This window comes from Oncorhynchus tshawytscha, linkage group LG09 (genome assembly GCF_018296145.1).
Source record: "Oncorhynchus tshawytscha isolate Ot180627B linkage group LG09, Otsh_v2.0, whole genome shotgun sequence".
Lineage (NCBI taxonomy): Eukaryota > Metazoa > Chordata > Actinopteri > Salmoniformes > Salmonidae > Oncorhynchus > Oncorhynchus tshawytscha.
Genome location: NC_056437.1, coordinates 58,064,957 through 58,091,068, shown reverse-complemented (window position 1 = coordinate 58,091,068; position 26,112 = coordinate 58,064,957). Strand labels below are relative to the sequence as shown.

General features: G+C 42.7%; 1 protein-coding gene across 8 annotated transcripts in view; it reads right to left on the bottom strand.

The window, feature by feature from the left end:
• Positions 1-26,112, bottom strand: part of LOC112258340 (peripheral-type benzodiazepine receptor-associated protein 1) — a 168,107-nt gene that overhangs the window by 89,964 nt on the left and 52,031 nt on the right. For all 8 annotated transcript variants that reach the window (XM_024432658.2, XM_024432654.2, XM_024432655.2 and 5 more), the window contains one exon: positions 4,991-5,098. In XM_024432658.2, the coding sequence (XP_024288426.1) occupies positions 4,991-5,098 (108 nt within the window). The remainder of the gene's footprint in view (positions 1-4,990; positions 5,099-26,112) is intronic.

Genomic DNA, 26,112 nt, shown 5'->3' with positions numbered 1-26,112 from the left:
AAACTAAATAGTTGTTGCTATTGCGTAAAGCTCTCATTCTGTCCAAGTAAATGTGCAAAGCATGTACTAGACATAACAGTGGAGACGCTCTTCTTTCGTAGAGGTGGTGGGTGTAAAGCCACAAGCTCTAAGGTGAGGCAAAATATGAATGGCCTTAGGCATGAAGACGGGGTTAGGTAAGAAGGTTACGTTGGATAACCTGGGGCAAACTATAGGCAAGAATGGTGGACTGACAGTGCGTGCAGCTCACTCACTCGCTTTGCAGACGGAAGGGCAATTAGAAAAGCGGTTTGAAAGAGAGATATTACATCTCCATGCTTTTCAAAGGCTCAAAAAAAGGCTGCTGTGAAAGGCCTCAAGCACAATAGTCAGGTCCCATGACAGGACTAAAGGCTTGGAAACGGTTGAGTAAAACGATATGAAGGAGAGATATTTCATCTCCATGATTCCAGTGGCTCAAAAAGGCTGATGTGAAATAGCCTCAAGCACAATAGACCACTCTAAAGACGGAGCTAAGGGCTTGGATATTGGGTGTAGGCGATGCGCTCCCTTCATAAAACGACATAACAGAGGAAGCTCCTACTGTCTTATTGCCGAAGCCTATATGACAGGCCAAGATAGAGGCTAAACAGACTTTAACAGTAGAGAAAACTTTCCCTGCAAGAAGCATAAAACCTCAGATACAGAGCATTGGTAAGGAATGATCTATTCTTGGTCACACCACTTATCAAAAACGAGCTACTTGTTACCACACAATGAGCATGTAGAAGGGACTCACTCCAGCACTCTGGAGATTGCAAGGACCCAGAGTGGAAAGCGTGTCGTACTCTGTTTAAACAGTGGAGAAAGCCTTCCCTCTGTTAGATACAATATACTTTATTTCCACAAAACCAAGGTTGGTGGTATTTGTTTACAGTGCAGCATGGTAGCTTTGAAGTGCAACTTCAGAAAGTATTCACTCTCAGTCAAGCAGTGAATTTCAAACACAGATTCAACCACAAAAACCAGGGACGTTTTCCAATGCCTCACAAAGAAGGGCACCTATTGGTAGATGGGTAAAAAAAAACACTGATTTAAAATATTCCTTTGAGCATGGAGAAGTTATTAATTATGATTTGGATGCAGTATCAATACACCCAGTGACTACAAAGCTACAGGTGTCCTACCTAACTCAGTTGCCGGAGAGGAAGGAAACCGCTCAGGGTTTTCACCATGAGGCCAATGGCGACTTTAAGACAGTTTAATGGCTGTGAAAAGAGACAACTGAGGATCAAATCAAATTTTATTTGCCACATGCCCCGGATACAACAGATGTTGTAGCTGTTAAGGAACCTTTTGGACCTAGACTTGGCCCTCCGATACCGCTTGCCATGCGGTAGCAGAGAGAACAGTTTATTACTTGGGTGACTGGAGTCTTTGACAATTTTTGGGGTCTTCCTCTGACACCGCCTGGTATAGAGGTCCTGGATGGCAGGAAGCTTGGCCCCAGTGATGTACTGGACTGTACGCATTACCCTCTGCAATACCAGGTGGTGATGCAACCGGTCAAGATGCTCTCGATGGTACAGCTGTAGAACCTTTTGAGGATATCAGGACCCATGCCAAATCCTTTCAGTCTCCTGAGTAGGTGTTGTCATTCCCTCTTCACAACTGTCTTGGTGTGTTTGGACCATGATAATCTGTTGGTGATGTGGACAGCAAGGAACTTGAAGCTCTCGACCCGCTGCACTACAGCCCCGTCCATATGAATGGGGGCGTGTTCGGGCCTCTTTTTCCTGACCTCCCTATAGGCTGTCTCATCTTTGTCGTTGCTCAGGCCTACCACCGTTGTGTCGTCAGCAAACTTATTGATGGTGTTGGAGTCGTGCTTGGCCACGCAGTCGTGGGTGAACCGGGAGTACAGGAGGAGACTAAGCACGCACCCCGTGTTGAGGATCAGCGTGGCAGATGTGTTGTTGCCTACCCTTACCACCTGGGGGCGGCCGTCAGGAATTCCAGGATCCAGTTGCAGAGGGAGGTGTTTAGTCCCATAGGTGTTCCTTTTGTCCAGGTGGGAAAGGGCAGTGTGGAGTGCAATTGAGATTGGGTCATCTGTGGATCTGTTGGGGCGGTATGCGAATTGGAGTGGGTCTAGGGTTTCCGGGATGATGGTGTTGATGTGAGCCATGACCAGCCTTTGAGAGCACTTCATGGCTACCGTCCTGAGTGCCATGGGGTGGTAGTCATTTAGGCAGGTTATCTTCCCTTTCTTGGGCAAAGGGACTATGGTGGTCTGCTTGAAACAGGTAGGTATTACAAACTTGGTCAGTGAGAGGTTGAAAATGTCAGTGAAGACACTTTCCAGTTTGCTCGGAGTACACGTCCTGGTAATCCGGCTGGCCTTGTGAATGTTGACCTGTTTAAACGTCTTACTTACGTCTGCTACGGAAAGCGTGATCACACCGTCGTCTGGAACAGCTGGCGCTCTTATGTATGCTTCAGTGTTGCCTTTTAGGCTAGCTTCAAGGCAAGCATTTAGCTCGTCTGGTAGGCTCGCGTAACTGGGCAGCTCACTTCTAGGTTTCCCTTTGTAGTCCGTAAAGGTTTGCAAGCCCTGCCACATCTGACCAGCGTCAGAGCCGGTGTAGTAGGATTCAATCTTAGTCCTGTATTGATGCTTTGCTTGGTTGATGGTTTATTTACGGGCATAGCGAGATTTCTTATAAGCGTCTGGATTAGTGTCCCGCACCTTGAAAGCAGCAGCTCTAGCCTTTAGCTTGGTGCGGATGTTGCCTGTAATGCATGGCTTCTGGTTGGGATATGTACGTACAGTCACTGTGGGGATGACATCGTCGATGCACTTATTGATGAAACCGGTGACTGAGGTGGCTAGCAAAACAGTCCTGTAGCGTAGCATCTGCGCCATCTGACCACTTCTGTTTTGAGCAAGTCACTGGTACTTCCTGCTTGAGCTTTTGCTTCTAAGCAGGAATCAGAATGATCTAATTATGGTCAGATTTGCCAAATGGTGGACAAGGGAGAGCTTTGTTTATGTCTCTGTGTGAGGAGAAAAGGTTCATACAGCCAGCGTGTGAAAGGGGCTAAGGCATTGGACACTAAATGACCTGAGTGGCAAGCCATTTAGATTAATTCCCTCACGGACCACACCCATATTAAACATTTTGGTTACAAAAAGACTAAAATCACTAGGAATTCAGCAAAACAACTGTTTCCCTTAGGAAATCTGTTCACCAAGTATTGCTACGAACAAAAATGAGACGTGATCCTGTCTCAATGTAATCAAGGTATGAAATTATTGTTATTTTCAAATACAATCTCTTTATGGGATTAGTTGTGGTCAGTTTGCAGTGTACAAATTATTATCATTAGCTTTTTTCCCTTTGCGCTGTTGTCTGTGCCTAACAATGTTTGTACCATGTTTATGCTTCTACCATGACTTTACTTTCATTAATCTGATGACTGTTATTTATCGAATCAACTAACTATGTTTAATTGTTACCCTATTAAATTAATAATGTAACAATGAACTAATTTAGAATTTGGGGCACCACGAGAGCGGTAAGGTATAGGGGGCAGCATTTTCCCTTTTGGATAAATAGCGTGCCCAATTTCAACTTCCTGCTACTCATGCCAATAATATAAGATATGCATATCATTAGTAGATTTTGATAGAAAACACTCTGAACTTTCTAAAACTGTTTGAATCATGTATGTGAGTATAACAGAACTTATGTAGCAGGCAAAACCCCGGGGACTAACCATTCAGAATGTTTTTTGTTGTTGTTGGTCTCTGTCTGTTCAGTATGTTCTCGTTGGGAAACAATATTTCTTAGGAACTGGTTTTCAGTTCCTACTGCTTCCACTGGATGTCACCAGTCTTTGGAATTTGGTTGAGGTTATTCCTTTGTGCAATGAAGAAGTACGGCCATCTAGGAACTGGGTAACACTGTTGAGAGTTGCGCAAGACTTGAAAAGTAGTGTTGGTTTTTTGTCTTCCTGTATTGAACACAGATAGACCAGTCTTCAATTTGATCGATTATTAATGTTTAAAAATACCTAAAGTTGTATTACAAAAGTAGTTTGAAATGTTTTGGCAAAGTTTACAGGCAACTTTTAAAATATTTTGTAGTGACGTTGCGCAAATTGGAAGCAGTTTTTTTCTGGATCTAACCCGCCAAATAAATGGATATTTTGGATATATATGGACGGAATTAATTGAACAAAAGGAACAATTGTGATGTTTATGGGACATATTGGAGTGCCAACAAAAGAAGCTCGTCAAAGGTAAGGCATGATTTAAATTTTATTTATGCGTTTTGTGTAGCGTCTTCAGGGTTGAAATATGCTACTCTTTGTTTACTGTTGTGCTATCATCAGATAATAGCTTCTTATGCTTTCGCCGAAAAGCTTTTTTGAAATCTGACATGTTGGCTGGATTCACAACGAGTGTAGCTTTAATTTAGTATCTTACATGTGTGATTTAACGAAAGTTTGATTTTTATATCATTTTATTTGAATTTGCCGTGCTGCATTTTCCCTGGCTTTCGGCCAAGTGGGACGCTTGTGTCCCCTATCCTAGAGAGGTTAAAGAGTTACCATCTCCCGAATTAAACTCTAAAGGTCTTTACATGTTGTGTTTATATTTTTGGTCAGTATACATTAACGTATCATGAGAAAAATTGTAGGGAGGCAACATGAGACGTGAAAGGCTAACATTATACTCCAAAACAGGAATTGATTCTCTCTCACTCCCTCTCAAAAACATCCACCATGGTCACATGACCAATATCTGCGCTCTGATTAGAGGATTCCTAAAGACTGCCCACAAGGTGGCACTGCCGGTCAAAATGGCAAATTTTCAATGGAAAAAAGTTTCTGCAATATTGCCTTAAAGAATTGTGAGATTATCATCAACTTTAGTCTAGATGAGGCCTCTACCTAGCCCCTAGTTCTTGTCCAAACCTCTACTCTAGTCCATGTAAATGCTCACCAGCAGGCCGTTCTCCTCTCTCAGGTTGGTGCAGGTCTTCTCCATCTCATCCAGAGCTTGCAGCAGCTCAGAGTTCTGACGCACCAAGAACCCATAGTCAGTGCCATTCTGGAACACAGAGATAGAACACACACATCAAGACCATGTACATGCTTCCACTCCACATTTAAAAGTCTTGCCAGGACATTACATTAAAGATGGAATCTGCATTAGGGAAAAAAAGTGCCACTGTCTGCCCCTAGTGCCTTTGTTATTGTTTTGGTTTTGTGGACCGAACGGAGGTAAGGTGTGTCAAGCAGTGTGGTAAAAACATTGCAGTACATATTCTGCTGTTCTATCACGCATGTAATTACAGGGTGGCAGTGTAGCCTAGTGGTCAGAACGTTGGACTAATAACTGAAAGGTTGCAAGATCAAATCTCCGAGCTGACAAGGTACAAATCTGTCATTCTGCCCCTGAACAAGGCCGTTAACCCACTGTTCCTAGGCCATCATTGAAAATAAGAATTTGTTCTTAACTGACTTGCCTAGTTAAATAAAGGTAAAATTTAAAAAATGTCCAAGGGAGAAAAAAACAACAGCGTTTGTTGTTGGCAGTAACGTCTTTGTTGTTGTAATATCCCAAAGGGACGTGGCAGTTTCATCATTAAGGATTCCAGCTTTAAGATACAATCTTCAATATTTAGTGCTGTTCAATGATTTCAGCTTTCTAGCAAACCAGTGTTGTGGCTGCCGTACATTTGGTGATTAGTCTTTTGGTCGCCTTGATGAATCTCTGCAGTGCAGTAGAGATTGCTTACTGCTTCCAGACCACTTTCTTATTACAAACCACATTCTCATGGTGTTGCGTCATTAACATTCAGCTGCTCCTGTCCTTCAGGGGAAACATTCTCCCACAGTCCCTCTTTCTTTCCATACTCCCACAGTCCCAAACAGCCTCCCAACTCTCCCTCCATAGACCCTATATAGCATCCCTCCTCTCACTGTTCTATTGTTTGTACTTTCAAACCAACACTGCTGGTCATACAACTAAAGCTGCTCTCAGGGTAGTGGGCCTTTTCATTAGAGAAGGCTCAATCAGCCCACCACACTGCAGCCTGCCTGGCTGGCACTGAACTCCTATAACCTGTTAGTGAGTCACACTCAGAGCACGGATAAGAAAGTAGAGACTAAAGAGAGATCACAAACACATATCTGGCAATAACACGGAGAGGCTGCTACCTACATACAGACTTGAAATCATTGGCCACTTGAATAAATATATCACTAGTCACTTTAGAATGTTTACATATCTTGCATTACTCATCCCATATGTATATACTGTATTTTTATACCATCTATTGCATCTTGCCCATGCCGCTCAGTCATCGCTCATCCATATATTATTATATATTTTTTAACCTTTATTTAACTAGGCAAGTCAGTTAAGAACAAATTCTTATTTTCAATGACGGACTAGGAACAGTGGGTTAACTGCCTTGTTCAGGGGCAGAACGACAGATTTTTACCTTGTCAGCTCTGGGATTCGGTCTTGCAAACTTTCGGTTACTAGTCCAACGCTACCTACCTATACATGTATATGTATATATTCTTATTACATCCCTTTACTTAGCTGTGTGTATTAGGTAGTTGTTGTGGAATTGTTAGATTACTTGTTAGATATTACTGTACTGTCAGAACTAAAAGCACAAGCATTTTGCTACACTCGCAATAACATCTGCTAACCATGTGTATGTGACCAATAACATTTGATTTGATTTAAAAAGCAACAGTATAATCCGACATGCCCTCCCTCCATCTTAACTACATCTGGTCTGACATACATCTAAGACGTAATCATGGACTCCAAAGTTTTATGGACTTAGCGGTTGATCCACCCTGTCCCTTCCCCTTACTTCCAATTGTCAACTCCTTGGCACAACACAAACAAGCTCGCTATCCTCCGTGCCTCTAATAAACGGCCAGCTGGACGAACCATTCGAGGGGTGACTAACTTATTTCCAGTTCAGAGGCCCATCATGAGCTTGTGTTTATGTGAAGGCCAGTTGAACAAGGGGCCCTGCCATGTTCTTAATGCCCATATGGAGGACACATATGAGTTGAGGTCACCCTGCTCTGTGTGTATTATGGAGAGAAAGTAGGAATTCGTTTGAGGGGTACAGTTACAGTAGATCAATTTCAATGTATGAATGAATGGAGGATCCTGACAGAAAATCAGGAAGGAAGTACCCCTGGAAAAAAAACACTACATCCCTGATTAAATGACTTCTGAGGGATGGAGGGAGCAGCCAGACCTGGCAGAGTTGAGGGTCTGATGGCGAGTGAGCAGATGGACAGACAGAAGAGCTGGAAGTGAGATGGGTTTTTGTCCTTGGAGTCAGTCAGTCAATCAATCAGTTAGCAGCCCCTGGGCAAACACCTCCTCCAACACACTGTTCCCCCGGCTAAGAGAGTAGAGTATGTTATACTGTAGGGTCATCTGGGTTTGCCATCGGACAGAGCATTAGTGTTGCATGCTATACCGAATATTTTAAAAATATTTTTGAAAAATAATAGTACAAAAAACGGTGGAATTTTTGTTACATTCAGTACTACTGTCAAATGTGTCTCACGTGATTGAGAGGATCTGTCTGTCTGTCAGGACACCCCCTTTATAGTACAAAGAGCAAAGTGCCTGCTCCACTCATTCCTTGCTAGAGCTGTCAGGGCTGCCTTGTTATTTCCCCACTCATGCTGCACAGAAGAATAATGCAACACAGCATATAGAAATGTTGAAACTGTTCATTACTGTTCGCAAAACAATGTTCATACGGAACACGTTTACAATGCAAGATGAACCGGTAGCTTCCAGCTTTAATTGTAGGCTAACTTTCCTTGCTAGCTTACAGCTGAAGCAAACATTAATTCACTACCCTAGTACTTTCTGATAATATGCTAACCATAGCGCAAAATATACCGATTTGAAAGCTGATTGTCACTAAAAACTTTATTAATTCACGTAGTCTCCCTCACCACTAAAAACAAATTAACTTCTTTATCCCTTCTTTATCTCACAAACCTCCCGTCTAGTTGCCACTAGATTCCATAACCATAAAGCCACTTTCTGCCTCCTAAATGATTCATAAATCATTACTTTCTTAAAGAGACAGCACACACTTTCATAAAAGAAGAGATTGCTTCTTCTGTTCAAATGTTGTTGATCAGTACAAATAAATAATATGGTCTCTGAGCAATTGCCAATAAAACAAGTCCTACATGGAAGGGATTGTTTGTCATCTGTAGCCCCATTAAATCAGCCCCATTAAATCAGCTAAAGCAAGCCCAATAACTGCATACACACAATCCGATCGAATAATATGCATTCACCTGTATTATGAAGACATTTTTTTTATCAACTTTTTAAAAAAAGTTAACAAACATATCAACAACAAAAAATAGCCACAAGCAGACAAGCATATATACAAACCTTTTACATTAAACAGACACATCATATGAATGAATAATACAACAAGTTTTAATTTCCTTTTTGTTTTAATTTTTAGTTAAAGTAGTGCCATATTGTTTAAATTCATTCAAGTTAGGTTTTGGGTTAGACCATTTGCATTGGTGAATATTAAATGTACCTAATATTACATATCTTTATCAACGTCAGAATTTCTTAAATAAACCTGTCCTGTTTTCTTTGAAACAAAGTGCTGTATGTTCATCCCCCAAAATTTACTGTAAATACAGAAATCCCAACTATAGTCAATATTCAGCTTGAATCTTTACAAAACATGTTTCAAAAGATAAATTCTAATTAACATCTTAAATTAAACTTAATTGACTATGTTACTGATTAGGGATGCACAATATATCGGTAAGCATATCAGAATCCGACGATATTAGCTAAAAATGGCAACATCGGCATCGGCCCGATGTCTAGTTTAACGGCAATGTGCAAAACCGATGTCAAAGCTGACGTGCATACCTATATAACGTAGGTAGATGACGTAATGACACCTTGAAAAATACAGCGCTACACATGCAACACATCATTCCTAAACTAGCCCACAATGTCTGCTGTGTGGATCTATTTTGAAGTTTCAAAGGAAGAAAACAAAAAGGCCATATGCAGCGTTTGTGCTGCTATTATTTCCCAAGGAGGGGAGAAAGTGAAATCTTTCAATACCACAAACCTAATTACTCATTTGAAAGTGCATCAACCCCAGACGTTCAGCGACGACTTAGAACAAAACCAGAAAAAAATTAACTAAGCGCACACTTCCAACAACTAAACAAGTTCAAGTCGAGCAGTCATTTGAAAGACTAAGAACATTTCAGCGAGACAACTCAAAGGCAAAATCCATTAACGTCAAGTTAATGGAATTCATTGCCCTTGACAATCAAACGTTCTCTGTCGTGGATGATGTTGGCTTTCTCCGTCTGGTACACACTACCAAGTAGGTGCTATTTTTCAGATGTCGCCCTACCGGAGTTACACAGTATTGTTGAAACGCACATCCGTGAGCTAGTTGCTATGGCTGTCACTGCTATTAGCTTCACAACTGACATTTGAACCAGCGATGTACTTGTCTGTCCTCTTGCTCAGGCCAGTTGTATTGCTTCTTTAATCAGCACAAACAGGTTAGCTGTGCTAACATAATTGCAAAAGGGTTTTCTAATGATTAATTAGCCTTTTAAAATGATAAACTTGGATTAGCTAACACTACGTGCCATTGGAACACATGAGTGATGGTTGCTGATAATGGGCCTCTGTTGGCCTATGTAGATATTCCATTAAAAGTTAGCCATTTCCAGCTACATTTACAACATTAACAATGTCTACACTTTCGGATCAATTTGATGTTATTTTAATGGACCAAAAAATATATCTTCTTTCAAAAACAAGGACCTAAGTGACCCCAAACTTTTAGACGGTAGTGTGTATATATATAAAAAGGAAATATAACATTTACATAAGTATTCAGACCCCATTGTTGAAGCACCTTTGGCAGTGATTACAGCCTTGAGTCTTCTTGGGTAGGATGCTACAAGCTTGGCACACCTGTATTTGGGAAGTTTCTCCCATTTTTCTCTGCAAATCTTCTCAAGCTCTGTCAGGATGGATGGGGAGTGTGACTGCACAGCTATTTTCAGGTCTCTCCAGAGATGTTCGATCGGGTTCAAGTCCGGGCTCTGTCTGGGCCACTCAAGGACATCCAGAGTGTTGTCCCGAAACCACTCCTGCGTTGTCTTGGCTGTGTGCTTAAAGTCGTTGTCCTGTTGGAAGGTGAAGCTTCGCCCCAGTCTTAGGTCCTGAGGGTTCTGGAGCAGGTTTTCATCAAGGATCTCTCTGTACTTTGCTCCATTCATCTTTCCCTCAATCCTGACTAGTCCCAGTCCCTGCCACTGAAAAACATCCCCACAGCATGATGCTGCCACAACTATGCTTCATCGTAGGGATGAAAGGAGAGCCAGGCATTTACATTTCAGTGCAGATTGATGGTGCCAGAAGCCACAGATGCTGTTGGGTGAAAGCAGACAGCATTTGGACTGGTACTCTCAACAGGTCTTATCTGGTGATGAAAACAGCAATGTTTAGCTACAGTAGGCCTCAACCCAAACAGCCCAACAGCCAGATACCTAATGACATCATGTTTGGCCATCCATTTTAGATGACATCTTCCTGTAAAATAATTCAGATTCAGTTTGTGGGGATGAATTGACAGAGCTGAAACTGATGTAGAAATGAATGATGGTCCTCTCTCGTGCTGGCAGCAATGCTAAAGATGATGAATGGATGGATGGATACACAGACTACAGGAATGGATGTCTGTCACAGTTGTACTGCTAACGGAATATAAAATCTATTCTAAAAACTCCAATACTCCCCAAATGAGTCCAGCACTAGCAGTGATCGATAGTTACATAGCGATACTGACATTTTTTGTTAGGTAACGTTTTTTTCCATGACTGAAAAAAAAAAATCTAAATGTTCTCATGCTCTCTAGTCTCTCTGCAGCAGACTGAGTATACCACCCCCCTATGCCCTCATGAATTGCACCCCCCTTTGCCCTCAGAACAGTGTCAGGATAGCCTAGTGGTTAGAGCGTCGGACTAGTAACCGAAAGGTTGCAAGTTGAGCTGACAAGGTGCAAATCTGTCATTCTGCCCCTGAACAGGCAGTTAGCCCACTGTTCCTAGACCGTCATTGAAAATAAGAATTTGTTCTTAACTGACTTGCCTAGTTAAATAAAGGTAAAATAAAACATTTGTCAGAGCATGGACTCTTACAAGGTGTCAAAAGAGTTCTACAGGGATGCTGGCCCATGTTGACTCCAATGCGTCCCAATGTTGTGTCAAGTTGGCTGGATGTCCTTCGGGTGGTGGAAATTGTAGAGCATGAAAGTTCCTGACACAATCAAACCGGTGCGGCTGGCACCTACTACCATACCCCGTTCAAAGGCGTTTGAATCTTTTTTCTTGTCCACTCATCCTCTGAATTAGCATACATACATAATCCATGTCTCAAGGCTTAAAAATCTTTCTTTAACCTGTCTCCTCCCCTTCATCTACACTGATTGAAGTGGATTTAACAAGTGGCATCAATAAGGGATCATAGCTTTCACCTGGTCAGTCTGTCATGGAAAGAGCGGGTGTTCTTAATGTTTTGTACACTCAGTGTATAGTGAGCAATATGTTTGGAACATCAACTCGTAATTAAACCGCAGTATCGAATCGCAATATATATCGTATAAGTACCTAAGTGTAGTGACAATATCATATTATGAGGTCCCTGGCAATTCTCAGCCCTAAACACTAGCAGTTTTCTATCAAGGCAGACAGATGTGATTGCAGAATGAAGGTATGCACATTTTAGATGACAGTTATTGGTCAGCCAAATTAACATTTACATTTTTCTTAAGACGCATATTTTTGCCTCTCCTTTGCTCCTGACTGCATGTGCTAGCATAGAAATAGAATCAAGAGAATGGGCATCTCCATTCAACACAATGATGGCATAATGGGTGGACTGGTGGCCATTGCAAGTGTACCCATAGGAGCAAAGCAGGAAGTAGAAGCAGAAAGTAAAAGCAGGAAGTGTACCAATTAATATGTTCTGTGATTTGTTGAATCAACTCAACTGACGTTACAAAATATCCATGCCATTGCATGAGCCACATCAGTTAGCATCATTTGAATTAACATTCTACATTACCATGGAAATTATTGCATCCCAAAACCAGGCAGCGATTGCGAGTGGACCAATGAGTTTACCAGGCAAATTGCCAGGGTTTAGACGTTTGAAGCCCATTCTATTTCTGTGTGCTACTGCTACATAAGGTGTTGCCTAGGCAACCAAAGACTTGTTCGCTAAAAGATCTTGCTTGTTTCAGCAAGGAGCAACAAAGTTTCATCCTATTGTAAAGAGTCCATGTTACCTCAGAAACGGACTCAAACACATGAATACCTGGACGTCACATCTTCAGTCAGCTGTTCGTTATGATGGTTATTTTATTTTCATGGTGGTCTGTCAGTTAGACGGTTGTACGGTAATTGTGCCGGCCATACTTCACTGTGCACAGGCTTAAGACTAAAGCCCACTCATTTGCTTTTCTAAGCAAGTGCCAGGGGAAGAGTTGGCCTAGCTATTGAGCTCAGTGGTGAAGCACTGTGTCCTTGAGATATTTTCAGCCTGTCGGTTTTTACCAGCCACAGTCCCTGTATCCTTGTTAGTGACATCTTGCCGAGTTGGCAAGACACCACAAACAGAGCTGGGACCAGTCTAACTGTGTCCTAGTGTCCTGGTATGACCCAGTGGAGAACTCCACTCCACTAAGGCCCAATCCATCAGGTCAGATGTAGCCCTGCTCCAGCCCAGACTGACTGACTGAATGAGCTCAGCCTCAGCCTGGTCTTTAATACTGATGTTTAATGGTGTTGGAGCCCATCCACATCCCGTCATTGTTCACTAGGAGGCCTATTGGTTGGAGTCTGCTATCGTACGGCAAGTGGTACTGGAGCACCAAGTCTACAACAAAAAGGCTCTTTAACAGCTTCTACCCCCCAAGCCATAAGACTGCTGAACAATTCATAAAATGGCCGCTCGGACTATTTACATTGACCCCCCTCTATTCAAATGTTGTGCACTATATAGGTAATAGGGTGCCATTTTTTAAATTTAACCAGGCAAGTCAGTTAAGAACAAAATCTTATTTACAATGACGGCCTAGGAACACTGGGTTAACTGCCTTGTTCAGGGGCAGAACGACACGTTTTTACATTCTCGGCTCGGTGATTAGATCTAGCAACCTTTCGGTTACTGGCCCAACGCTCTAACCACTAGGCTACCTGCCGCCCCGTGTGTGGTCTGTTGTATTGGTCTGTTGTTCTGTTTATGTTCCCCTCCACAAACGGTCATGGTGACCCCTCTCAGACAACAGAAGGGGCTGCAGGCTGTCTGTCAGGCTAGGTACGTATGCTCAGGGCCAGTGGTTTAGTATTCAGACTGCTCCTCTAACTCTCAGCTTTACACACCAACCCCCACCCATCCACCCACACACAGGCAGAGCTGGCTCACTCATTGGCTCAGTAGGGCAGGCAGATTTAACTCAGCAGCAGAGCAGGTGTCCCTGAACCAGTATTTGCCAGACAGAGAGAGTGTAATAAGAGTGAGGCGAGGTGAGGCTGGCCCACCCCACATTCTACACACCACAGACATACTACACACTCACAGAGACAGAGACCCAAACACATACACACACTCCACCCCGCCTAGCTGTGGCCTGCACCAGTCAGTCCATAATCAGGCTGGATACAAACAGAAATAATTGAAAGCCGTCCTCTCTTTCGTCTCTGTCTTTCAAAACACACGCTGACATCACCAGCCTGGGCCAACTCTGGTTGCCATGGTAACCCCTTTTTTTCACTCAGCAGACAGAAGTTATTTAAAAGACCATTGAGATGTTGCTGTTTCAAAATGGATCTTAGCAGACTCAGAGACTTGACCTAGTTACTACTGTATAGGTGTTTTAAAAAAACATGACAACAGAATCAAATGGTGCATCAATGGTGTAGACAGGATACAATATGAATATTACAAAGCTGATTGAATAATTTAATTCATTTTCATAAAAAATGCAAGGTGGTATTTTAAAAATGGCCTTTCTTGTGAGAATTGAACTGACGGTTAGGCCTATATTCTAACGGAAACCCATTACAGCGTTGTAAAACCCCCCAAAACATCCCATTGAGACGGAGCCTGTCCTCCTAGCCTCTGTATGACTCCTGGTATACTGTAGTGAAGCTGACAGGAGTCATGATGAGAGAGGAGACAACGGATCAGAAGAACACGCACAACCTGCACATCACCCTGACAGGTGCTGGTATGTCTGTGTGTGTGTGATGCTTCGTGTGCTGTGAGAAACATCAGTACAATCTAGGTCAAAGTGGCCTATTTTCTTGATAGCGTGTTTTCAGGAGCACTATAGCGTGTATGGTTTCAGCCACCACCACAGAGGTACAGGGTGAGTGTTAAGGAATGCTGCTGCTGACAAGCCTTCTGGTCCTCTCTGTAGTGCTATCCCCCTCTCATCTCAACCCTTTAGGATTCTCAGTTATCCTCTCTTATAGACAGACAGGTGAAAGGGCAGTGTGCACTTTCTCTGAGGCCGGCGTATAGCACCTGTTCAGCCACAGACAGACAGAAGACCCCACAACACCTTAAGACCACAAACGGACCACAGGGCAGTCTACTGAACAGTAAACAGCTTCAAACTAGGGGTGGGGTAAAAAGTACAGAGTATCAACTAAACAAACATATCCGTTAGAGCCATTTTGCGTGTGAAGGAAAATGTAAATCAACAGTCAGGGTAATGGAACCTACGCTCTAGGATGGGTAGTAAATGGTCTACAATTCAGACATGGATTGTGTGTGTGCTAGTCAGAGGGTAAACGGGCATGACAAAAGATTAAATTGCCTTTGAACAGGGTATGGTAGTAGGTGCCAGGCGTACCGGTTTGAGTGTGTCAAGAACTGCAACACTACAACTGACGGGAAGCAATGGAGTCAACATTTGCCAGGATCCCTGTGGAATGCTTGACACCTTGTAGAGTCCATGCCCTGATGAATTGAGGCTGTTCTGAGGGCAAAAGTGGGTGCAACTCAATATTAGGAAGGTGTTGTTAATGTTTTGTACACTCTGTGTATGGTAACAACACAGAACCACCTGAAAGCCACCTGCGATCCTACCGGGACATTCTGAAACATAGAAATGTGATTATATTTCTATGGTTATGGAGCTGTTGGTGCAAAATAACTGCCTCATCTATCTACACAGGCTTACCCAAGCTAGGGTTTATCCCATTGTTTGTCCTCTTATAAAGAGCAGAAGGCATGTCAGGTAAAATGTATGTTTTAAGATGAATAGCTAGGGATGTGGGCCATCAATTCACTAGTTATGTCCTGACTTCTTAACTAAATCGGAGAATCAAGGAGATTCATCTTTGGAGCCGGAAGGTCACAGCTGGATAGGTTTTAACCCAATCAAAGAAGGAAGTAGTGCTAGAAGCTGTTCAGAAATGGGACAGAAGAACATCCGTAACAAAATGTGGTTCTCTATAGAACTGAATCATTCACTGCCTTTAAATGATCAAAAACATCCGACATTCTGCCTGTCTGTTTGAGATTCTCAACAGGATAGTAACATGTTTAAAATCCCCAAAAACCATTGCCTCATTCAGACAACGCATCATCTGATGGCAATGAGCGTCCCAAACAGTGAAAATGTGATGATATTTGGATTAGAGTTGCATGGTATACCGGTACCAAGGAAATGTCACGGTACCAAAATGTCATAATACATGATACTACCCGTACTTTTTCGGCCCTACCAATCTAAAAAACCCGCTGGCTGGCGCTTGTTATAAAATGTTTATTGGTTCAGTTACATTTTATAAGCAACAGCAACTAGCATCTTGTCTGCACCAGTCCAATAATGCCAACTTCACCTTTATGTGCATATCATGTGTGGCAGCTGTAATCCGCCAACTGCATCCCCTTCCAGCCATCACTCACCAACTTCTCTCTGTCCGCTCTGCCTGCGCATCTAATCCTCTATTAGTCTTTTAAATATAATTTAGCCATCTTGGAGACCTTGATCAGTCTTCTGTTGTTACATTGGTACATTTGATACATTGGAGCAGCGTGCAGAGCGAGCAAAGTTGATCAATTGTATATCATTTCATCCCTGACATAACCAAGAGCACAGGGCAATCTGAGCATAGGCTTTGCAAGTTCACTGTCAGGCAGCAGTGCCAGCTTCGCAACAGGCATGCTTGTCTAGCTCAAATTGTTACAAACAATAACACTCTTGGCCTCCCCAGTGGTGCAGCGGTCTAAGGCACTGCATCTCAGGCTGTGTCGCAGCCGGCTGCGACCAGGAGACCCATGAGGCGGCGCACATTTGGCCCAGCGCCGTCCGGGTTAGGGGAGGGTTTGGCCGGTTCAGGATGTCCTTGTCCCATCCCGCATACACCCAGTTGTACGGTGTTTCCTCCGACACATTGGTGTGGCTGGCTTCCAGGTTAAGCGAGTAGTGTGTCAAGAAGCAGTGCGGCTTGGCAGGGTCATATTTCGGAGGACGCACGGCTCTCGACCTTCGCCTCTCCCAAATGCATACGGGAATTGCAGCGATGGGACAAGACTGTATTGGATATCGCAAAATTGGGGAGAAAATGGGGTAAAATAAATGATCAAATAATAATATGACTCTCATAACAGGAGATACCTTTTTTTTCCCTGTACGATTTCACGCGCATTTAATATAATTTCACAAACCATGTGACCAGACATGTTTTGTACTAATCCTGGCCTGCTAATTATTGGTTTGATAACAAACAACATTGTTCAGTCATATTACCTAGCTAGCTAACAACCTGGTAACTTGACAGTAGGTCTAGGCAAATTTGATTGGCCCAGGAAGAAAGGGTCTGCTACTAATGAGATGTGCTTCAAAAGGTAGGATTCATATAGGCCTAACTATACATAAAATCTCTCTCCTTCTGGTGCTCCTTACATTCCGTTTGATGCCTAACGTTTTTAAAGTTGGGAGCAGTGTGTGTGTTTGTGGGAGCGAGAGTGATGTGTGTTTACGAGAGAGAGGGAGACCGGGTGTGTGTGAGGGAGGGAGGGAGAGTGTATATGTCTGTTAACTGAAGAGTAGAAGGTTTCATGCAGTGTTTTCCCCTTACTGCCAAAATGACATGCAGATCATTATGCATGTATACTGAACAAAAATATAAATGCAACATGTAAAATGTTGGTCCTATGTTACATGAGCTGAAATAAAAGATCCCATCCACATGACGAATGTGGCATATCAAGAAGCTAATTAAACAGCATGATCATTACACATTACACTTGTGCTGATGACAATAAAAGAGCATTCTAATCTATAGTTTTGTCACAACACAATGCCACAGATGTCTCAAGTTGAGGGAGCGTGCAATTGGCATGCTGACTGCAGGAATGTCCACCAGAGCTGTTGCCAGAGAATGTAATGTGCATTACGCTACCATAAGCCACATTTCCAATGTTGTTTTAGAGAATTTGGCAATGCGTCCAATCGGCCTCACAACCACGCCAGCCTAGGACCTCCACATCTGGCTTTTTCAGCCGCTGGATTGTCTGAGACCAGACACCCGGACAGCTGATGAAACTGTGGGTTTGCACAACAGAATAATTTCTGCACAAACCATCAGAAACGTCTCAGGGAAGCTCATCTGCATGCTCGTTGTCCTCACCAGGGTCTTGACCTGAATGCTGTAACTGACTTCAGTGGCCAAATGTTCACTTTCAATAGAGGTGTGTTCTTCACGGATGAATCCCGGTTTCAACTGTACCGGGCAGATGGCAGACATCAATAGTGTATGGCGTTGTGTGGGAAAGCGGTTTGCTGATGTCAACTTTGTGAACAGAGTGCCCAATGGTAGTTGGGTTATGGTATAAGTTACAGATAAGTTACAGACAACAAAAACAATTGCATTTCATCGATGGCAATTTGAATGCACAGCGATACCATGATGATCTTGAGGCCCATTGTCGTGACATTCATCCACCGCCATTACCTCATGTTTCAGCATGATAATGCACAGCCCCATGTCACAAGGATCTGTACACAATTCCTGGAAGCTGAAAATGGCACAGTTTTTCCATGGCCTGTATACTCACCAGACATGTCACCCGTTGAGCATATTTTGGATGTTCTGGATCTTTGTGTACAACAGTGTGTTCCAGTTGCAGTAACTTCGCACAGCCAACAGCCTGATCAACTTTATGCAAAGCAGATTTGTTGCGCTACATGAGGCAAACTGTGGTCACACCAGATACTGACTGGTTTTCTGATTCACGCCCCGACCTTCTTTTTTTTTTAAAGGTATCTGTGACCAACAGATGCGTATCTGTATTCCCAGCCATGTGAAATCCATAGATTATGTTTAGAAAACGGGAACAAGCATCACGAGGACAGGGTGCTAGGCCACTCCGAATTCTCCCCCCGTGGTATCGTGATACTACTAGGTATCGTAAACAGTAAACATTTTGCAGCGTGACAACCCTAAATTGGATAAAACCAATTCATAGTAGGTTGACCTAAGTATGAAAAATGACTGTAGCTGGTACATTGAGAAAGTTAATCATAAAGTTACTGGCCCCCTCACACCCATGTCAAACACTTGGATTGAATAGACAGGCATTACTTCCAGCATTATGCAAGGCCACGTAATGCCAGAGATTTTATCATCTCAGCTAATTTAGATATGTAAAGCCTTAAAAACGTCACAGGTGCACATCATACGGCTCTGTTTACAAACTGTATTCAAGCAGAACGAAACTGGTAACAAACCCCTTTTTGTGTTCTGAATTTTAGCTAGCAAGCTACTTACCAGCATGACGAAAGTTAAACACACTGTGTTGTGACTGGATGCCATAGTGTTAATTTAACGTTACACTATTTTCAGAAGAATGAAGACATCCGACAGCAGTGGCTGCTATTCATTTCGGGTGGAGAGGCTGCACCAAAAATTATGATGTCATGTGTGCGTAGTCCACATTGCTTTATCAATTGGGGAGAACATTTGATAGGTGTTGCCAGGAAGCTAATCCTGAAGATGCCATCATTAACAGTGGATCAGTGGACCTTGCCAACGCTGACCATAATTTGACTGTCAGGGTTTGGTGACTCTGACACGGTGGCTGTGGCTTTAACTGTGGATGCTTTGAGGGTATATTTTCTGTAACACCTGATAGTCATTATATGGTTTTTGTTCTTCCATCCCTAAGCCCCCTACATTGAGTCTGAGAACTTCCAGCACACAGCTGGAACAAAGGAATGTTGTCCACAAAAGGAGATGTGGTGTGTATAGTATTTGTCATTTATCCATGAAAATCACATTTGCAATTCCATTGAGTGGGTTGTTGTCTTACAGCTAATATAGCTTCTATCATTGGGGCTCATCATCAACAATTTCACTTTCCATTATCATCAAGCTAGAAAGACATTTGACAAAATTCTACATCTATTCTGTCTGCACAGGCAACCACCGCAGAAGGAATGCTGTGATACAAAATCAGCTTTCCCAAAGGCAAACAAGGGGGGGATATGCTGTGAAGACAGACCAAAGGGGGGGATATGTGGAGGTCAACTTTGATCCAGCGCCGTATGTGGGGAAGCTGTGCGAGCTGTCCATCCCAGGACCCCTGTCTGCCCAGTGTGAGAGACCTGATAAGGAGGAGGCCATAGCTGGATTTGTCTCCCGCTTCCATCTTGGGGGTGACTGAGGTCTGCTTAATTGAAACGGGGTAGATGGGCCCCCCTCCCCATCAATCTCTGTAGTTGGTTGAATTTCCTAAAGCCTAAGTAATTCACTTTTAAGTGACGTGAGATAAGTGTTAAAAAAATTACTAATCAACGTGTGCTGCACACTATAGGGCGGCCTGGTGCTTATATTAGGCTTACGGCTCTAATACATTATATGTCAAATGATGTCTCACCATTATTACTGACCTTTATTTCTCATAAGTGTTCATGTTGATAAATATTTTGGCTATGTTGGCCTATCGTAAATGTCTGATCAATACATAAAACTCTAATTTATAATGCCAATGTCACGCCCTGATCTGTTTCACCTGTCCTTGTGATTGTCTCCACCTCCTCCAGGTGTCGCTTATTTTCCCCAGTGTATTTATCCCTGTGTTTCCTGTCTCTCTGTGCCAGTTCGTCTTGTCTGTTCAAGTCAACCAGCGTGTTTTTCCCTTGATCCTGCTTTAACTATTCTCTTTTGCTAGTTCTCCTGACTTTGACCCTTCCTTATTTCTGGACTCTGTACCTGCCTGCCTGACCATTCTGCCTGCCCTGACCTCGAGCCTGCCTGCCACACTGTACCTCCTGGACTCTGAACTGGTTTTGACCTTTTGCCTGTCCACGACCATTCTCTTGCCTACCTCTTTTGGAATAAAATAAATAAGACTCAAACCATCTGCCTCCCGTGTCTGCATCTGGGTCTGGCCTTGTGCCCTTATAGCTAATAGAGAAGGAACCAATTAATTGTCCAGTATACTTTATTGTATGCTGTTTTCACATACCTTCCCTTATGTCTAAGCTTCTAAGGTGATTCAGACTTAACTAATTCTTGGGAAGAAGTGAACTGTATTCTGTAATAAGTTACAAAAAAATATAAACACAATTGTGTATTGCTACTGTTTGTCTGATATCCAACAGTCCATGATCAGCTCTGTTGACCATGAGAGCATTTTGCAGAGAATATAGAGTGAGGTATACTAAACTCAGCAACAACAAACAGGACCCTGTCTTTCAAAGATAATTGTCTTTTCAAAGATCCCAGATCAGCAAAAATTGTCCTAGATCAGCACTCCTACTCTGAGACACTTTGTGTGTACAGCTCTTGGCAAGACTGAAAACCCTACGTCTCCCTTCCATCCCCCAAAACGACACACGGTAAAATGAAGTCACTCCCCCCTTTTTTAATTACGATAGCAAAAACAATATTCACCCCAGACTGGTTTATAATTGCATTCCATTAATCTGGGAACCACCACCACAGACCGGCCTTACACAATGGCACCAGTGAAGCGTCAAGACAGACAGAGAGAGAGAGCCTAATCAATGGCATCCCTGTGTGTGTGTGTATATAGTTGAAGTCGAAGGTTAACATACACTTAGATTGGAGTCATTAAAACTTGTTTTCAACCACTCCACACATTTCTTGTTAACAAACTATAGTTTTGGCAAGTCAGTTAGGACATCTACTTTGTGCATGACACAAGTCATTCTTCCAACAATTGTTTACAGATTATTTCACTTATTATTCACTGTATTCCAGTGGGTCAAACATTTACACACACTAAGTTGACTGTGCCTTTAAATAGCCTGGAAAATTCCCCAAAATTATGTCATGGCTTTAGAAGATTCTTTACATAATTTGAGTCAATTGGAGGTGTGCCTGTGGATGTATTTCAAGGCCTACCTTCAAACTCCGTGCCTCTTTGCTTGACATCATGGGAAAATCAAAAGAAATCAGCCAAGACCTCAAAAAATACATTGTAGAACTCCACAAGTCTGGTTCATCCTTGGGAGCAATTTCCAAATGCCTGAAGGTACCACGTTCTGTACATACAATAGTACGCAAGTATAAACACCATGGGACCACGCAGCCGTCATCCCACTCAGGAAGGAGACGTGTTCTGTCTCCTAGAGATGAACGTACTTTGGTGCGAAAAGTGCAAATCAACCCCAGAACAGCAGCAAAGGACCTTGTGAAGATGCTGGAGGAAAACAGGTACAAATGTATCTATATCCACAGTAAAACGAGTCCTATATCGACATAACCTGAAAGGCCGCTCAGCAAGGAAGAAACCACTGCTCCAGAACCGCATAAAAAAGCCAGACTACGGTTTGCAACTGCACATGGGAACAAAGATCGTACTTTTTAGAGAAATGTCCTCTGGTCTGATGAAACAAAAATATAACTGTTTGGCCATAATGACCATCATTATGTTTGAGGAAAAAGGGGGAGGCTTGCAAGTCGAAGAACACCATCCAAACCGTGAAGCACAGGGGTGGCAGCATTATGTTGTGGGGGTGCTTTGCTGCAGGAGATATTGTAGATATTCCATTAAAAAATCAGCAGTTGCCAGCTACAACAGTAATTTACAACGTTAACAATGTCTACACTGTATATCTGATCAATTTGATGTTATTTTAAATGGACCAAAAGTGTGCTTTTAACAAAATCACATTCTAAATGGCATGGGGGGGACTAGTGGTGATATGAATCATATACATCTTTGCTTTCAACTATCAGAAAGTAGTCTGGCCCATTATGAAGTCTCGTAGATCGATGCGTTGCACTCTTTGTGTTTATAAAGCCCACTTGCATAAACTTCCGTCCCAGCTTACTTCATTGTTAACCTACAGACGTACGAGCTACCTGGCCCTGTGGAAATCCCTTCAATCTCCACTGAGTTAGGTAAATCTGCTTCTTTTTTTCCCCACCTTACTTGTGTAGAATAATCTCCAAAGCTCTCTAAAATTGGAAGAGTTGGTGCCTCTAGAGAAATTCAGTCAGCTGATTGAGGACCTTTTTCCTGATGAATGTGTATGTTTGATATGATTGTGTTTTGATTTTTGTGTATTGATGTGTATATTTATGAGTATAGCGTAAATGGATGTGTATTAATGTGTATGTTTGATACAGGACTCACCAGCATGACTCCCTGTTAAAAAAAGGTTCAATAAAAACTAAAACAAATACAAATGGGAGATTTTGGTGTACACTAACTCAAGGTTAAAGTACAGTGTAATTCAAGGGACAAATCAGTTATGCACAAGTAGTATAGAGTAGGTGTTTTCGGCTTTATTCATACTGTATGTGACAGGGGAGAACATTAACCACTTTCTACTGGAATCCTGTTATAATAAGTCAGAATTCCTCATACCATCTTCAGCCAATGACAAGTAAAAGATAAGTTCAAAACATGTTGCAGCGCTACTTCTAGACAAAAAACAAGTATGTGAGAAAGCACTGAGTGGATTTCTTTCTCTCCTCTTTGTTACCATCGATCAGGAAGTGATACGAAGTGATGAACGGTGGGATAGACCCCCGAAACAGAACCTTTGATGATCCCACTGACTCGTTAAAACTGCAGAAGTGCCAGGGAGGGAGTGATGTAAGAATGTTCTGTTCCCTCTTCTTCCCTCCCAAGAGTGGGAGTATTGTTCTCCAACAACAACAAAAAAGAGAAACTAACCATCTCTGACCTACATCAACACTGTACAGTTACAGACTCACAATGACCAGAGAATGGAAATGACAACTGCAAAAATGTACTTAGATGTTATTCTGCCATCAGAAGTTCTTTTAACACATTACTCTATTCCAACTCAGTTCAAAATGTAATTGAGCTTTTGCCATGGTGCATTCGATGGGAAAACAAACACATTTTGTCTGATCTGTTAGGGAAAATCAATGCCGAGAGACTGCCATCTCTTTTCCAATTAGCCAACGTCTCTTATTTCACTTAACCGAGTGCTGAGAATAGTCCCTGTTTATAGCCCCTGTTTTACTGAACATCTCCTTTATTTCTCCCTATCCATTTTGGTTTCATCATTAGAAGCACACTGACAGGCCTCACCAGCCACCGGCCGGTGGTAATCTTGGTGTGGTGTGCAGAGCTTCAGCGGTACCCAGACTACAGTACCCACAATCCACCTGTCCCACAAAGTCCTTACTATCTGCTGAAACAAGCTGGACTAGAGCAACACAGAGCTCATATCAAAACAGCACAAAAGAGAGAAGCGGAATTGAAATAATTCCTAAACTTGGCATCACATTGTCATTGAAACAAATAGTCACATACATGAAAGCACAAAGAAGAACATAACCATACCTGCATTTAGCAATAGAATGCTCGAAATCCATACTTCCACGTTCAGCATTGCGTTGGTTAGTTTCATCCTTGAACTAAACTGACAGAATTCAGCAGTTTATCAACACTGTTAATAAAGAATCTGGGTCATTCACTTCCAGCATTGGGTTACAATACATGTATTTGTTGTCATTGCAGAAAGCATAAATGGCTGAGAAATGAGTTGTCCCCAGTTTATGGGCTTGTATCGTTGGATGTTGTGAAATAAAATGAACAGAATGCTCTATTAGGATACATAGAAGATGTAAAACAAATGTTTTAACACAAATTGGATGGCTGGCATTCAAGAAGCGGTGCAATACTCAAGTGGCTTCTTCTAGAACACTTCATCAGCTTGACTTAGTACCATGCTCAAATAGTAGATTGCCATGTAAATAAATAGCCAGCTGGGGCAATGTTTCCTCAGTCTCCGGTGGTGCTAAGTATACTACTGTGTCTACAGCACTTCTTTTTTGGCAAAGCAAGCTAGATAAATACTCCCAAGTTTAATATGGGCATATTGTTATAGCACTTGTACACTTAACCTCTTCCCCGTTTATTGAAATCTACAGAAGACTGGGACCACGTACAGTGCAAAAACATGAATAACCCCAGAACTAGCCTCAGCAGACTCTCTATAGATTTCATTTCCCAGGATCTTAATTGAGATTATGAGAGGAAAACCGGTAGCTGGCTTGTCTAAAACACAGCTTAATGTCTCCCAAAGAAGCTGTTGAATCTCAATAAAGATCCAGAGAATGAAATGACAATATCTGTCTGCTGAGGGCTAGTTCTGACTGTGGGCTCTGTCTGAGGGGTGATTAATAACAGCAGCTCTCCCCCCCTCTCTCTCCCTGGCCCTCCACTCATCTATTAGTTATGAAACAACCCTTAAGTGTCCTCTCCAATCCCATCCTGCAGTTGTCAACGATCCATCGCCGCCGGGCACTTTACGATGAAAGATTAGGGGGGTCTCAGCTTGTGCACCGCAGACAAACAAAGAGACCCCCCACCAAAAAACACCCCCAATGTTACACACCACACACACTCCCCCAATAACACCGCTGTTACCCCAAACACACATGCAGACACAAACACACACTTGCCCAGAACTCCCCTTCTCTCTCTATACTAAAGACCCTGTGGGTCATTCTGTTAATACTACCCAGAGGCACTGCCCAAAATTTTAAAAAGGACCGTCTGGATGTGACCCCCAACGCTGCCCGTCTGTCAGCCCTCCATATGCTGCTAATGGAAGGATCTGAGACACTGAAGTGCTGACGTAACATGCGAGGCACCTCTGTCTGGCTCTTACTTAACCTAATCTTAACCCAGGTCTATGCTAAATGAAATGGTTGGGTGCTGCTATTGACATGTTACTACAGGTTTTAATGGATGATGAGGTTGTTTTGTCAAAAACATGAATTTTGCTCTCATGCTAGCTAGCAATTTCATTCTATTCTAGGTAGGAATTCATAACAAATTGGCCAGGAAAGCCAAATCAATCATTTGACATACGAACCACTCCCCAACCCCCCACCTACCCTCATCGCCAGCCATGTTATGTTTTACCTGCCCTTTCCAAAGCGTGATCTTAGCAGCTTGTTGTCCCATCATCCTCATAAACCTCCTCTCTATTAAAGACCTAGAGGTCGGCTCAGATTTTAACCCCTCAATAACCGCTCTCCTCATTGGACTTAAAGTAATAGTAATTAAGACTGACGCCGCCGCTCATCTCATAGCCCATGCATAAAATACATAAACCAAAGCCAGGGGTCGGGTGTGTGTGCGTGCGTGCGTCTGCTAATGTGTGTGTGTTTCTGAGGAGGTGTCAGACATGAGGAGGACATTGTCTGGCCTTTTAAAATTCAAAAGATGGGGGTGAGAAACATCAAGGGTCACCAAATTATTCAACGTAGTGCATTGTCAGCACAAAATAGGGTTATGTCTGAACACTGGTAGCCTAGAGTTGATTTGTCTACCCTCCCTTCATCCCTCCTCATCCCCCTTCCCTCGATCCTCCACCAGAACCTAAATCCTGGCTGCTTGAAAAGGATACGAAGCATTAATCTCGTCAAAGAGAAATGCATATTGCATATGCACATCAACGCCTCTGCTTCCCACCCCACCATCACTTCAGTTGGTCACAACTTCAT